At 29.6% G+C, this 15,664-nt stretch overlaps 2 protein-coding genes across 2 annotated transcripts; both read left to right on the top strand.

The window, feature by feature from the left end:
- The first annotated feature begins 653 nt into the window (after positions 1 to 653).
- LOC108762816 (uncharacterized) lies at positions 654 to 4,551 on the top strand. The gene is made up of 6 exons (XM_018510007.1): positions 654 to 1,769; positions 2,247 to 2,513; positions 2,654 to 2,932; positions 3,062 to 3,188; positions 3,263 to 3,418; positions 4,334 to 4,551. The coding sequence occupies exons 1-6, from the start codon at positions 930 to 932 to the stop codon at positions 4,453 to 4,455; spliced, it is 1,791 nt and encodes a 596-aa protein (XP_018365509.1). The 5' UTR covers positions 654 to 929; the 3' UTR covers positions 4,456 to 4,551.
- A 3,899-nt stretch (positions 4,552 to 8,450) lies between these two features.
- Positions 8,451 to 14,819, top strand: LOC108762819 (circadian clock-controlled protein). The gene is made up of 4 exons (XM_018510009.1): positions 8,451 to 8,632; positions 12,555 to 12,935; positions 13,998 to 14,147; positions 14,239 to 14,819. Exons 1-4 carry the CDS (start codon positions 8,572 to 8,574, stop codon positions 14,385 to 14,387), a joined length of 741 nt encoding a protein of 246 aa, XP_018365511.1. The 5' UTR covers positions 8,451 to 8,571; the 3' UTR covers positions 14,388 to 14,819.
- The last annotated feature ends 845 nt before the right edge of the window (positions 14,820 to 15,664 follow it).

The following is a 15,664-nucleotide window of genomic DNA, read 5'->3' as shown; positions in this document are numbered from 1 at the left end:
TCAAAGTATCACTAAAAGTGTCACTGAATGCATGAATTTATTTCGACCATCGCAATGCGCTGATTAGGCGATTGTCCGTCTTTATGAATCCCATTATGAGTCGATATGCTTATTCGACATGAAACGATATTTTTCCTCTTCATGACACAGTTAATTCGTATTTGATAAATGTGCAATAAAATGCGATTTAATTTTTAATCACTTATTAATTGATCCTTTCTAATTGTGATCCTTTTAATTGATCCTTTCTATAAGAAATGTATTTACTTGAAATCCAGATTTTTATCTATGATAATTATTCGCAGCATCTGTTAACAGGAGGTCATCTGAAGACCTTGCTCTCCATTACATCATCGTGTAATGAAAGAATTTAAGAAAATGTTGTGTCGAAGAAAATATATTCATGTCTGACTAAGAACTTAACTAGCATCATAAAAGACTGATCCATGGCCCAGATCTTCCATATCCTTCCATGATCAACTATAAAAACCTCTATCGAGTGCATCGCAGGCTTGTAGTCTATAGCCCTCTATGTTTGCTCGCGATTGCCAATCTTTCTTGAACGTTAGTTTCCAAGAAATCGTTATTAATTATTCCTAAGATGTTATCTAGAATTGTGCATAAACTTATGAGATGCATTAATGAATGTTGAATTGTATGCTAATATGTATAATTATCGTGTGTTTTTTATTGATGCTTGTTCGTTATTGATATCATACTAGTGTTGATTTATAAACCCAATTATAAATGCGATTTATAAAACCGATTTACGTTTGAAAAATCGACGTGCTTTATTGAAGAATTTGAAGAATCTTTTCATTCAATTCTATAGATTTTAATAGAATACGACTGAAAAATTCGACATCTTTATCAATACCTAGTGTCTTAAAATTGAAAAAATCTGGCAAAAAATCGTCGATTGCGACAAAATGGGTGAATTAAAGCAGCAAAATATCCTTTACGTGCTTTTGATGCTCTCTATGATGACTTTAACGAGATGTGGACTGCTAGAGATGTCCCAAATGCTATGGAACAAGACGGTATCAGGAGACATGACGAAAATAGGCAAACTGGATCCGTTGAGAGTGCCGTTAATCAAGATTGATCAATCTGAGGGCGATGCCAATTACAGAGTAATTCTGAAGAACTTGGAGATTATCGGTCTTAACGGATCGGTCTTGGAGAGTGTCCATGTCGCTCGTGGTGAATTAAAGTCCAATCTGAGTGAAACGGAAGCCGGGTACGTGAGTTACAGCGATCTCAGAGATGTGGATTCTATCATATATAGATTTCACACTGTGACAAGGGAACCCAGTGTGCCTAAGGAAAGTTTTCAAGCCATCGTTTCGCCCACAAATCGAGCTGCTGATATAAGACCTTTTTTGCAATATCAAGATACTCGTTTCGATCGATTGCAGCAAGATCAGCATGGCACCAGAATGTTCGAGCAAAACCGGCAGTATGACCGCCGGATTCCTTTGCGTCCTGCCATATCTGATGGTTCTTATAGAGGCAATTTGAGATTATCAAGTAATTTTGACACAAATTCTGAAAACGCCGAAAGTTTTAAGCGGCCGGCCTACATTCAGCCTATTTATACACCGAACACGAGAGGCATTCAAGGATATCATAGAAGTCCACAGAATAATAAAGATAGCATTGATTGCGATAATACGAAGACTTCCCAGTTTAGAGAACATCAAGATAGTCGATATGATCAACAAGATTCTAATGCCGGATATTACGGAGAACAAATTGGGGATGCTGAGGTTTAAAAATTTATTTTATCTTATAATATTTTATAATTTAATTATAATTAAATCGAGTCAATTTTTCTTTATAATATAAATATATAATTAAATCGAGTCAATTTTTTTTTATAATATAAATAGTAAGTTAATAATTATATTTATCATAATATTATTTGTATAGTTTTGTTGAACTATTTTAAAATTTAGAATAAATATAGATTTGAAAATAATTTTGTTGGACTATTAAAATAATTATATAGATGTCCAAGTTAGTTGCTTGAATATTAAAAGTGCATCATTGTTCATCACATGCTTCAGTATTCCGTATAAATATTTGATGTACAACAAAATTATTTTCAGATTTGTATCTAGCTACATTTTTAGATATTTCAGCAAAATCATTTTTGTTATATAATACTTTTGAATAATTTACATGTATTATTAAATAAGGTGTAATTAATAAGCACTTTCAAAATACAAAATTGAATGAAACAGGTTTCTGCATCAGAAATAGTCGAGACTAGATTGAAAGATCAAGATACAAGACCGCCTGTATCGTTTAATAGAGAACAATCTCAATGGTTAGACGTTGCATCTTCTAACAAAATTAAATCGTCAAGAAACGCAACAAGAGAGCAATCCAGTTATATCGATATTGTTTATGCGGATGATAAAACTAATGGTAGCGTAAAACGTTTCGGTAATCTGCATACCGATTCTCGAGAAAATCGGCGAGTATATGGCATTGAAGACGTCATGAAGGTATTTAAGATTTCATTTATCTTAATTTACGATCTTTTTTAAATTATTGTACTAAATGTCGTACAAAATTCTATTTTTATTTTTAAAAGTTTGTATAATTTACAAGATGTTTCGATTGCAAATCCTTATTATTATTACAGAATATTCGGGAGAATACAAAATTCATTATTTACAATTTTACGGAAGGTGAAGCTTTAAGAAAGAGAAACGACATAGTTAAAGCTGCAATAGAAGCCAAAAGATTAAAGGATCTAATCAGATATGCGAAGAACTATCAAGAACAGCAAGGATACTTTGAGGAAGGCATGCAGCTGATCTATCATTATGGCGGAATGAATGTAAAAAATAATAACGTCTCTCAAAACCTAAGTGATACCAAAAGAACAAAACGAGCTCATCCTGAATTGACATCTGATAAAGTAAGATTATTTAAATAAACATTCTCGATTTAGTAAGAAAATTGAATTATCCGGGAGTGTTTCTAAGTCAATAAATTTTTATAATGATAAAACTATTATAATTTATTTATATGTCTGGAAACGTTTTAGGACGATGTGATGCATGTGATTTTGAGAATACGCGTCCCGCTGCTTCGAGTAAAGTCTCAATACACGCTTACAGGAAAAGTGGGAAAGGAGATGTTATATGGGAACGGTCTACTTGTTGGGAATTTTAGTAAGAAAATACTCGCATTTTGCAAAACGTGCTCGAAAATGATGCAAAGTTATATATTCCTATTGCTTTCACAGCCGATGTAGTAGGCGACTTTACACTGGAATTGAAGAAAGTTAACGAAGAATTGATAATAGTTCGTGGTGTTAGAGCGAAGCTATCTGCGAAAGATAAGAAAATCAATCTTCAAGGTATGGACGAGAAAAGATCAGTGCAAACTATTCTTAGTCATGGTAAGTATGAACAATTTAAACATAGATGCAAATTACATTAAGTTAATCAAATCGGTAAATAAAGAGCATAAAAGGTCTTTTTGCGTACAATTACATTCAAAGTTTATTCAAATTTTTGTTTTAGTTATTTTAAATGTTCAAATTTATTTATAATATTTTAGTATTTTGAATTTCAATTACTTTAAAATTTTATTTATATTGTATTTGAATATAATTATTACGTGAAAAAAACCTTGTGGCTCTCTTGTTTTATATATTATATTTATTGCTTTTACTTTTATTGCAAATTTTAATATTTGCTTTGTTAAGAAATAACTGGAGTACTATAGTTCTCAGCATATTTCATTTTCTAACGGAAAAAAATAAGTATAAATAATTATTAGTAGTTAATTATCAAAATAAATTGGTTGATAACTAAAAATCCGGTTCTTGCCGATTATGTGTAGTCAGTTGTTTTTATTGCGTGACGCAATTCTTCTGTAATTACTTGGTAAAATGAAAAGCCGAATTCTTTCTTTGAAAGTAACGTAGACCAATCGGTGATATGATGATATCGAGAACAAGTATCTTGCACATCGTTGGCAATTATCATAAACAGTATATATAGAGGAAAGGGAAAAAAGATTTTGTGTTTTACATTTTAAAATATTTCGTATACATTCTTAAAATGTTTCACTTTGGGAATACGAGGAAAAATAGGATATATACAAAGCGTTGTGATCTGAATCAATGTCGTGGATTGTCGGAGTCGAGCGCAGGAACGCCGATACATTCGAGTAAAAGTTCTCGCTTTCTTGTGAACGCGACCGAATGAACTCGTAACAAAACTATCCCGCGCGACATTAACATGGTTAATTTCTCATTCTGTCGTTGACTTTTCTCCTTCTCCTCCTTTTCCTCTTTCTCCTTCTCCAGGTTTAATAGCTGCAGAGGCAGTTGCCGCAATGCTCGCTGATGACTTTGCAACCAAGGGACTTAGTGAGAGAACGGCCGACGCGCTGGTCTACAGAATGTATAAGGATTTACCAGTCAATTAAGCTGTCCGTTCGGTCGCTCGAGGTGATCGAGGATTTTACGTCGCTAATTTTTATTTTATGTATATTTATTTTTTTTATTTGATTTCCTTACTTTCATTTGCACTTTTGTTTACTTTATTTTAAGACGTTCTTTTAAAACGTTTTTTTTATTTCTCTTACACACATATCACTATATATTTATAATCTATATATTTCCAAATTATTAGCGTGTCTAACTGCACTTATTAGTACATACACATTTATTATTTACAAGATTTATTTTTCTTCGTTTATTTATTTATTTTTCTTTGTTTATTTATTTATTTATACCTACTTAATTATCTATTGTGTGTAGAAGATAAATAATTTAGAGGAATCATTATTTATAAAATTGTATTTTAATCATAATTTAATTTTATTAACCAATACATTTATTAATCAATTAATCAATGTTAATAAAATAAATTTTAACAACAAAACTGAAGAAATTTTTTGAATATTTTTTTCTCATATTACTATTGTATATCTATAGGAGAAAGTGAGGGAATTGGGCAAATTTAAGAGAAATTTATTTCTGTGATTTTTGAAATTGAAGTCAATATAAATACAAACTAAAATTTTTTTCTATTGATATGCATAAACAATTTTTTATTTAATAATGTTGTATTTGGTAAAAAGTAAAAAAAGCAAAAACGAAAAATTTTTTAGTAAAATTATTTTTTAGTGTATTAGAAATAATAATAGTAATGTAAAAACATAAAAAAAAATTAAAGGGATAATTTTCGCATTGTTTGTTTTAGAAAAAAACAAGTTTGGAAAAATAAAAAAAAATTGCTTATACATAATTAAGCATAATTATATATATAATTATACATAAATAATTTTTTTACATTTCTTCAAACTTGATTTTTTTTAAAACTTGATTTTTCTAACAAATAGTGCGAAAATCACCTTTATAATTATTTTTAATGTTTTCACATTACTATTATTATTTCTATTATACTAAAAAGTAATTTTATAAAAGAAAAAAGATGTATGAACATGTATGGACATATTTCATATATAATTACATTATAATAAACACATGTTTATGAATATTTATGCGTGTTTATGTATGTTTATACATATTTATATATATTCATGCATGAAACATTTTTTACCAGGAGTATGCTGACATATATTGACACCACGCAACGATGTATTGACACCGAACGACATTGACTGATCATCAGTACCACCGACGAGATACTATTAAAGACCATCGGCCCTGGGCAAATTTTCGTGACTATCAATGGGACCCGGGGGGCTCGGGGATAATTGAAGAACGATGAGTTTACCGATAATTAATACAAATTTATGATTATTAATATAAATATTTCAAGGATAAGTTATTAAAAATTCGTGATTTTTTATTATATAAAAACTGTATAAATAAGTATGCATACGTTCGAAGGTTAATAGTATCTCGTTGGTGTGTCAGTACGATATATTTAAAATGACGTAGTTTTAATATAGTGTTATCAAATGAAAATATTTTTAAATTTTTGGCGATATTCAATTAGTTGAAATACGAAATGGCTCTTTCAATACATGTCTCTTTCACTCTTCTCTACTCAGTGGCAAATTTACACATTTTTGTACCCTAAACCTTGTACTTTTCGACGCCTTTTTAAGATACTTGACGCCCCTTTCAGATAAATAAACAATAAAGAAAAATTTTAGGTATTGTTGAAAGGCGCCACTTTTTACGCCAAGCTTCAAGATTTTATTTTGTACGCTAAAGCACTACTTCAAGGTGCCACATTGGCGGAAATGTGCCATATCTGTCAATCTACACAAATATAAAATTAACTTTAAGACCACTTCGACCAACTTTAATCGATGGTTAGTCTATTAGAATTGGCCAATTACAGCTGAAATGAGAAATTGATCAATTTCAATGGATTAATCATCGATCAAAGTTAATTGGAATTGGTCAAAGTGGTCCTTAATCTCGATTCCTAGAAAAATGGCGTCTCTATACCGATATCCCTAGAAGGATGGCGCGGGTTTCGTGAACTTCTGTCTAAATCCGTTACTGCAAATAGTAATATTATTTTTGACTCTAATAGCTTGACTCTAATACAGAAAATCATTTTGTAATTTGAAACGTCTGAACGAATTATTTTTGTGTTGCATATATATGAATTTTCTTTAATGAATCGCGTATTCATTATGCCTACCATAATAGAAGATTTTTAAAAAGCATAGAATATCATCAGTGTACGTCTTGCTTCTATTAATGAATTTTCTCTGATTTAAACTCGCAATGACTTTAACTATTCAGCATTTGTGTTTCTTTCTTTCTTTCCTCATTTTATTTTCTTATTCTTTTATTTGTTATATTGTTATATTATTTTCTACAAGCGTTATTAGTCAAATATTACATCACTGTGTAAAGTCAATAAAGATGGAAAGATTTTGATTTAATAAGTATTTGCAGCGAGAATAATTATCAAGAATCTTGTCTAGCTTTAGTAATTAAAACAATTGCTAGGAAGGAAAAATATATATAAGCGAGAAACTTGAGAAGGAGAATGATTTATAGCATCACGTGCATTGAAAATGGTGATTATTTGCATGTCTCGAGACATTATAGGAATAAAACATTTAAACACGCACTGAAGTCAGTTATAAGTCAATCCGATTAGAAGTACATACAAATAATTGTCGACAGCAAATAAGAGAGCATTTAATGAAACTTTGTTTAACAATTGAGTAACTTCTTCTCCAATCTAAAGAAAAGGACATACTCGCAGATCGTAGCCCTGGCCTAAGACCTGAAAGTCCTTGTTGACATTTTCCAGCATCAGTATCGTAATCTTTGTATCTATCTTTTGCATATACTGTAACTGTAACCTTACATATGTAACGCGGTTACATATTACCCATCTCATTAGCATATCTTATTATACGCGTCTATTATGTAATTGAGATTAGATTGCTGTTAAGCTTTTGTGTTTAATAACGTGGACATGAGTAAGATTTTCTTATACTTTAATCGTATATTATATCAAACTGAGAATAACAGATAATTATACTACTTATGTCGCTACATGACTAACTAAATTGCTCAATATTTACAGAATAGAATAAATTTACAATGAATTTAACTCGTTGAAATGACACATTAATTAGATAAAATAATATTTATGTTGTGTGCAGCACAACAATATTATTATATAATTACGAAGGAAAAATTAAAAAAGGAACAGCTCAAGATTTATAAAAAGCAAGTAACAATCTTTTACTTAATTTGAGAATTATTCATCTCTACAAGTCTGGAAACCTTTTCTCAACGTCTTATATTATATATAAAAATACAAAAAAAATATTATATAAATATTACCAATCCTTAAATAACTGACATAGAAACGTAATGCTGATTATATTATACGTATATGATTAGAAGCATCAAGCAAAAAGTCAATAATCTTTATTTAAAAGAAAAAGAATATGTTGTGTCACTAGAGAACAGGAGATCGCTCAAGCGGACCCTCATTTTTGATTTATTTAATATAATGGCTTTGTCGCCTCAGGCTGAAATTATTCAATGTTACAAGTAACGTTTCTTTTAAGATATATTATTAGTTATGCATATGCAGAAAAAATGACAGGAGAATTGCTGCAGCAGCAATAACAGCATTTCGAAAGCCAGTGATCCCGTCTTAAAACCACGATGCGTAAATGGCTGTACGACCGCATCTTCATCCTTGGACATTGCAAAAAGGACCGCGTTCCCATCGTTACGCGGAGATGTCGCGAGATTGCAATGCTTGGGATACTCCCGTAATTCCGGCGGATGTATGCGAGCCGCGTGTACGGTCACGTGTATGTGCATATGTCATGTGTCAATCTTGGCTACGGCCCTGACTGAGTTAAGAGGAGGCATTCTACCGTAAATTCACCATCGCCTTCGACGTTGTTCGAGTGGGGTAGTAGCGGAGAAAGTGCTCATACTTTATATATATCCGCTCGACGGGGCCATCGTACGCATTTTCGACATCGCTGGTAGCTAATTGCGAACACGCATAATCTCGTGACATAGCTAAAAAATACAAAGTACACCGCGACCACGCACGCAGGATTATTGACAGGATGATGCTGATCGGGCTTGTACTATTCGCCATGTGGACCAGGGCTGCCGTGTCGGAGCTGCGTAAGTTCTCTTCGCCTTTTTTTTTTGTTAAAAGCATAATTATTATATACAATGAGCAATAGTGAGGCAGTTGGTCACAGTTGCTTATAAATAAAAAAAACCTCCACTAAATTAAATTTTACTGTATTGTAAATGATACAGTTGCCGTTATACATAGCCTCTATAACTAGAAGGCTGATAAAATACAGAAAAAGCTTAAGCAACAAAAAAAAAGTAAAATAAAGCAAATATGAATGTCCCTTAATAAGTAAAAAATAATACTATTATAAATATAAAATATATCATTGCATACATTAAAAGAAGTTTAAGTTACTTACAAAAAGTGACAAAATTATTTGTAATAATAATGTATAAACGAAAGATTAAAAATACTTTTTTTGTCCGATAACTTTTTAATGATATCCTGCAGTTTTTTAAAATTTATTATCAGCTATAAAAATAAAATAAGATTAATTGTTATAAAACGAAACTTGATTCAAATTCTGAATATTATTGATTATTCATAATCGTTTTTTATGCTGTTATTGATTGGCTAGTATTTTAGTTTGAAACGATTTGCGAGTTATTTGGTATACAAAGCATATTTTAAATTAATGTAAGAAGATGACTCTATATAAAAAAGTAAATTAAAAAGATTTTTCTTATGTATATTTTTCTTAACACTTGTATTAAAAGATTTATCAAGTATATATATATATATATATATACTTGATAAATCTATATATATATATATCTCTATATATATATATATATAATTAAATTTCAATTTTATTTTTTCCGTAGATAGACATTTCTGTTTTTCGTGTTTGTACGAATACTCACAACTTGTTTTGTATCAAATCTACTATTGTACATGTGAATCCGACGAATCTTCGAAAACAAAGATTTTTTGTGCAAAGAACTTATTGGCTATAGTTATTTTATTTTTGCACATAAAGTTACTTCTTTTTCTCTCTCAGTTTCATCGTTTATTGACATCCTGTACATGGAAGATAAATGTTTTTATTTTAAAACATTAATCATTTAATTGAATTTCAAGACTTTGTAATTTGAAAAGTTTTGCAAAGCAAGATTTTACGACTTATGCAAAATAATAAGATTTAAATATTGCAGTCTATCAATCGCGTTACAAAAAAAGCGTTTATTCAGAAATTATTAAACAAGCAAGATCTCTCTGCAATTACATCTGACAAATATTAGTTAAAAAAAACTTAAACCTAGATCTTATATTTGCGTAAATTTTAAATTATTAAATAAAATATAGGTCAGCGTTTTAATGAAATAAACTTATTCCGATTGACAGAACAGATAAGATGTAGAATAATTTAAACATCACAAATATGTATCCTATGATTTTGTAGTCATTTGTATAGCAGTGATGTTAAATCAGTAATTCAGATTAAGTGTTTAAATAATCTAGATGTATTGAAGATAAGAGAAGGATAATGCACTTGTCTTGTAAGTATAGGACTTTTGAGTTACGTGAGAAGTGCTGATGCATTTTGTATGCAATTATTGTAAAAAGATTTTTTTTTTCATCATTTTCGCAGTGATGTATCTATAGCTTACGATTCATAAAAGTGTGCATCATTAAGCAATGAATAGAAAACCCGGAAGTACAGAACGTTGAAGTACAAACGTTGAAGAAAAATCGGATGGTTATATTTGCTATGTGGAACGATACTGTCGTCACTTTTATGTACTGCATACACGAGACAATGTAATCTGCAATTTAATTTTGCACTTTTACTCCATGTAATGGCTTTCTTGTCGCCACTTAAACTCCACAGTGTAATTACGAATGCGTTCTTGTTTTTAACGAGTGAAACGCAACGTTGTTATTTTATGTTTTTTCTAAAGTTTATTGCTATCATTTAAATCTTTAAAAATATAAGCGTTTCAAGAACACGAACGTTTTTATCGTTCCACAATCCACGAATTTTTTCGCAATTAATACACTTCCAATTCGCAATTTGTATAATTTTAGAAGAAAAAATACAATTTTAATATTTACTAAACATATTGATGATTAACAAAGCACAGCAATAATTAACTCTTGGTAAGTACACATAAGAATAAGAAACGAAAGTTTTTTGTCAGAAAGAATTTCATATCTTATTATAAAATACAATATATTAAATTTAATTAAGAATTAATACAGATTTATATTTAGAAATATATTAGAAATATATAGTAAAGTATTTGTATCTTTTTTTTCAAAATTAAAAAAACTTTATATTTAACTGCCTCTATTATTATTCGATTGTTGATCTCATTTTAATAGTTTACAATAAAAAATCAAATTGAAGAATTCCTTTTTCAGAAGTTAATTTTTATATTTTTCTTTAAATAACTCGTATTTTGTTTTACTGATCATTTGTAGATTCATTTTTGATCGTTCACATTTACGTTTTCATCATGCTTCACTTGAATATACACGAATTCATCGCATATTAAGTGCTAATAAAAAAGAGTAAAAAAGGAAATACTCATTTGCCCGCCGGCTTCGTAATTTCACTTTCTACCGTGCACTTTCGATTTTAGGCCTGGCCGACCGATTGGCCGGAAAAAAGCCGCTCTCTTAGTCATCGTCGAGTTCTTACGATTATCGCGTTCACTCAACCGACGACGTCGCAACAGGGTGCAACGTTTGTGTTCGCTTATTTAAAGGTGTTTAATGACTATCTTTTACATCATGGCATCTTGAACAAGTACAATGTAAAAATTTGTAGCTCGTTTAATTCTGTTAACTTTGTTATTAAATTGTTGCGTATAATACAGCATTAGTTTCGTGAAATAAAAAAAAAGATTTTTTAATAATTTCCGAAAAAAGAAAATGTGCGTAATTGAAAATTTATAAGAGAACATTTAGAAATAAGAAACTTTCTATTTTTGATTTTATGTCTCAAATGTTATAAGTGGTAATAAATTGTGATCAATGTTATAAATTGTAAATATTATAATTGTATAACATCTTTTTTATATTGAGTTAGGGAAAGTCTTTTTACAAGTTGGTAAAACTACATTTCCCCATCAATATCTTTGTTAAAAATAATCAAAATTTAAATTTGAAAAAAGGATTTTTAAAGCTTGAAATCTCTACTTTCGAATGATTACTATATTTTTATGAGTTTTTTAATTTTTACATATAGAAAACACACACACTACGAGCTGCAAAAAATGAAAAATTTTCTTTGCACTTTGTAGGTCTGTAACGTGCCCAAAAAAATTTGAGCAAATTTTCGACTATCCATACCGTGAAAGCTTGAAGCTATCCCTACAAAATCATTTTTTTTTAATGTTCTTATTGTTTGTTCCTGAGTTACTCGCGGATTAAGTAAAAAGGAACATTTTGATTTTATCGCTTGTAACTCCGTTAAAGATCATTATATCGCAATTAAAAATACAGATTTTTAAAGCTGAAACATTGCTCTATCAAGTGTTGTAATTGCCAATTTAAAAAAAATAGAATATATATATATATAAGTTGCCAAAAAAGTCTTTTTATCAACTTGTAAAGGGACTTTTTCTCTAATTCAATATTTTACGTGTAATGTAACATTATCAAAATCTTTAACAATCTTTTATTATCTATGAAAAAAATTGGATATAAAGTTTATCTGAAATAAGTTTTAAACAGATTTAAATATATAAGTAAGATTTGATTTACAAATATGCATATGTAAGTATTTAACCCAGATAATCTTTCAAAAAATTTATATGATTAATTGTATACTTTTGTATATATTTTTTATATTAATTTTAACTATTCTTAGATTTTACAAATTGAAATAATACATATAAAATTGATAGATTTTGTTTTCTTTTACTGATTTAATGTAATAATGATTTATTGTAATAAATTCTTAATATTAACGAATAAACTTTTATATTAATATTAACATGCAATCAATATTTTCAGCTCCTGGAGTAACGTCATGCCCAAGAACGAACAGCTTGTCGGAATATGATAAATGTGTTTTAAAGCAATTACAAGCGCTCACGCCATATCTCGCCAAGGGAGTACCCTCTTTGAAACTACCAGCTTTAGATCCCTTGTTTCTACCATCCTTAACTATAGATAGAAATCTAGAATCCTTGAAAATCAGGGCTAACATGAGCCAGATTCGCGTTTACGGCGGCACTAATTATGTCGTACAGGAACTCAAAGCGAATCCCAATGATTTAACGATTTCTATAAAGGCTCGAATGCCTCATATGTATATAAACGGCGATTATGATGTTCAAGGCAGGCTGTTGTTGTTGCCTCTAAGCGGGGTTGGTAACTTTAAAGGAAATTTCAGTAAGTTTTGCAAGAAATGAAATTTAAAATGATTTATGTTTATAATCTATGATATATATATATATATATATATGTATAAATATTTGAATATACGGGATATTTTATTAGAACTTTTTCACATTAAAATATCTCGAAAAATGTAACCGTTATGCAATTTGCAATATGTACTCCTTTTTGAAAAGCAACTATGTATCTTTATTAAACTAATTGATTCATCTCATTCTGTGCATAAACGTATTAAGGCATGTTTACAAAAAATAAATATATTTATGAAATATTTTATACCAAAACGTACAAGAATAAAATATAAAATGTTTCATAAATTATATATTGATTTTTTGATATTTCTACTTTAATACTTTTATATGCAACAGAATAGTTAGAAAAATCATATATAACGTGTAAAAAAAATAATACAATTCCATTTTTAAAAATGATCATAATCTTTATATGATCATGAAGAATTGATTTTTTCAAAAGTAGTTTTATTTATATTCTATCAGACTATACAAATTTTGCCCGAAATATTTTTCCATATCTTTTATACTTTTTGAGATATTTCGATTTGAGTAGTAAAGTAAGGCAATTATGATATTCTAAATATACATATACAGAGTTTATATTGCGTTTCATATTTAGTTATTTTTAATAAAGTTTGAATTAGAGGTGTGCGAATCAAGCATTTGCAAGGTTGAGTCGAATCGAATAGAATCTGGAATCTTTTAGATTCGAAAACGAATCGAATCGAATCCATTGTGATTCGATTCAATTCGATTCAAATTTGAACAAATTGGCACATCTCTAATTTGAATGATTAAAACAATAATTGATATAAAAGTAGCTGAATATCAGTTGAGCCGTTTATTTTGAAAGTGGCCTAAGTCCATTTGTCAATTTTTTATTGTTGACTGTAGTAGCGTGTACAACTTGAAGTTAGTTGTCATAAACATTTTTTTTTTAATGGACTTAGATCACTTTCAAAATAAACGGCTCAGTTATTTAATTCACTAATGTACAACATTTAAAAAGTTATGTTTTTTCATAGTCATCTTTTCATTCCAGCTAATACTGATGCCCAAGTAAATGCACAAGCCAAGGAAGTTATTGATAAAAACGGCGTGCAACGGATCGAGATTGATAAGCTAGTTACTAAAATTCGTGTCGGTGATGGAAAAATTATACTAAAGGCGCCTCCTGCACACACGTTAGCCGGTATGAATTATGTATATCTTACTTAAAACTTTAACACTTAAATAATTGTGTAAGAGGAATGCGTATTTGATACAATACTACTATATTTTAGCCGATGCAGCTGCAACGTTCTTTAATTCGAATCCCCGTCTAGTCTTGGATATAGCCAGTCCAATTATTGAGGATACAGCAGCGACTGTAAGCAAAGCTCTAGCTACTAGAGCACTCAGTGTTCTCACTAAACAAGAACTCGTTCCATAATTCTTAAGTAGTCGAATTTTGTTCGACTCGATATATTGTTTGGACTTTCATAAAAAGGAAAGAATAGAAAAAAGCGAATAATTCGATGAGTATATTAGTCGATCTGTTAGTTTTTATCTACTTCTTCATCGCGCATCGTAATAATATTCACCGGTCAGTCGGTGAGGTATGTAGAGTTGTTACTTTATGTCCAAAGAAAATATTTTATTAATTAATCACCTTGTGCAGTTTCAGAGAGACATTCTTACACTTTTGTATGCGAAAGGCATTGAAATGTTTATTCTTTTATATAGCAAGATTACAAGAGAATACGCAACTTATATAAATTGATTAGCTGACGTTTATTTGATAAATTGTTATTTACATATTTGCTTGTTATATCTAATTTCATAAAATGTGATAGTTAAAACTATACCACATATCATATATGTATTATGTATATTGTATACAATCAATAAAAGTAATATTATAATTAAAGAACAGTGTCTTTTAACAAACGTTTAAATTCAATCAAATCACATGTATAAAATATGTTTGATAAGCCATAACTGCACACATTTCATTTCTACATTAATTTAAACATAATTTGTAAATTTTTAAATTGCCCAAGAAAAGAGAGAGGGGGGGGGGAGGGAAAGAGAAGGCGAAAAGGAGGAGGAGGGGAGAGATTTTTTTACATTTCTTCAAACTTGATTTTTACTGAAACAAATGGTACAAAAATTATCCTTTTAATTATTTTCTATGTTTTCACATTACTACTATTATTTCTATTAAATTAAAAAGTAATTTTACAAAAGAAGGAAGGATGTATGAACGTGTATGGACATGTTTTGTATAAAATTATGTATGTTTATGAATATTTATACATGATTATGTATGTTTATACATATTTATACATATTCATGCATAGCAAATTTTTTTACCGGATGTCGCGGTTATTTTAAGTTGGCGTTATGTCAAAGCTTATTCCACGTTATGGCAAGCATTCTTCCCTTTAACATTAATGCTTTCTCTTTCTAAAAACGATAAAATTATATATTTTTGGATTTTTCTTTTCTATAAATATTTTTACACGTTTTTATTTAACACATACTCATTTTTGCGATATGAGACTTCTATTATAGTTACCACGAAAACTGTTTAAATACAGCCGCATCCGGTATCCGCGCAGAACCGTACGAAATTCGTCTCGAGAACAAGCAGACCTGGTTTCTTTTATCATGCTCAACCGTTATACGTTTATCGGTTATTCAATTTTACAATTCTTTCTCTCTCTC

Source organism: Trachymyrmex cornetzi, unplaced genomic scaffold (assembly GCF_001594075.2).
Source record: "Trachymyrmex cornetzi isolate Tcor2-1 unplaced genomic scaffold, Tcor1.1 scaffold321, whole genome shotgun sequence".
In the NCBI taxonomy this organism is placed as follows: Eukaryota; Metazoa; Arthropoda; class Insecta; order Hymenoptera; family Formicidae; genus Trachymyrmex; species Trachymyrmex cornetzi.
This window is presented reverse-complemented; position numbering and strand designations above follow the sequence as displayed.

Excerpts from the sequence above, each read along its gene's own strand:
- LOC108762816 (XM_018510007.1), top strand. The coding sequence starts at position 930 with ATGGGTGAATTAAAGCAGCAAAATATCCTTTACGTGCTTTTGATGCTC. Across the intron at positions 1,770-2,246 it reads AACAAATTGGGGATGCTGAG|GTTTCTGCATCAGAAATAGT; the intron begins GTTTAAAAATTT and ends TGAATGAAACAG. Across the intron at positions 3,189-3,262 it reads TCTACTTGTTGGGAATTTTA|CCGATGTAGTAGGCGACTTT; the intron begins GTAAGAAAATAC and ends TTGCTTTCACAG.
- LOC108762819 (XM_018510009.1), top strand. The coding sequence starts at position 8,572 with ATGATGCTGATCGGGCTTGTACTATTCGCCATGTGGACCAGGGCTGCC. Across the intron at positions 12,936-13,997 it reads TAACTTTAAAGGAAATTTCA|CTAATACTGATGCCCAAGTA; the intron begins GTAAGTTTTGCA and ends TTTTCATTCCAG. Across the intron at positions 14,148-14,238 it reads TCCTGCACACACGTTAGCCG|CCGATGCAGCTGCAACGTTC; the intron begins GTATGAATTATG and ends ACTATATTTTAG.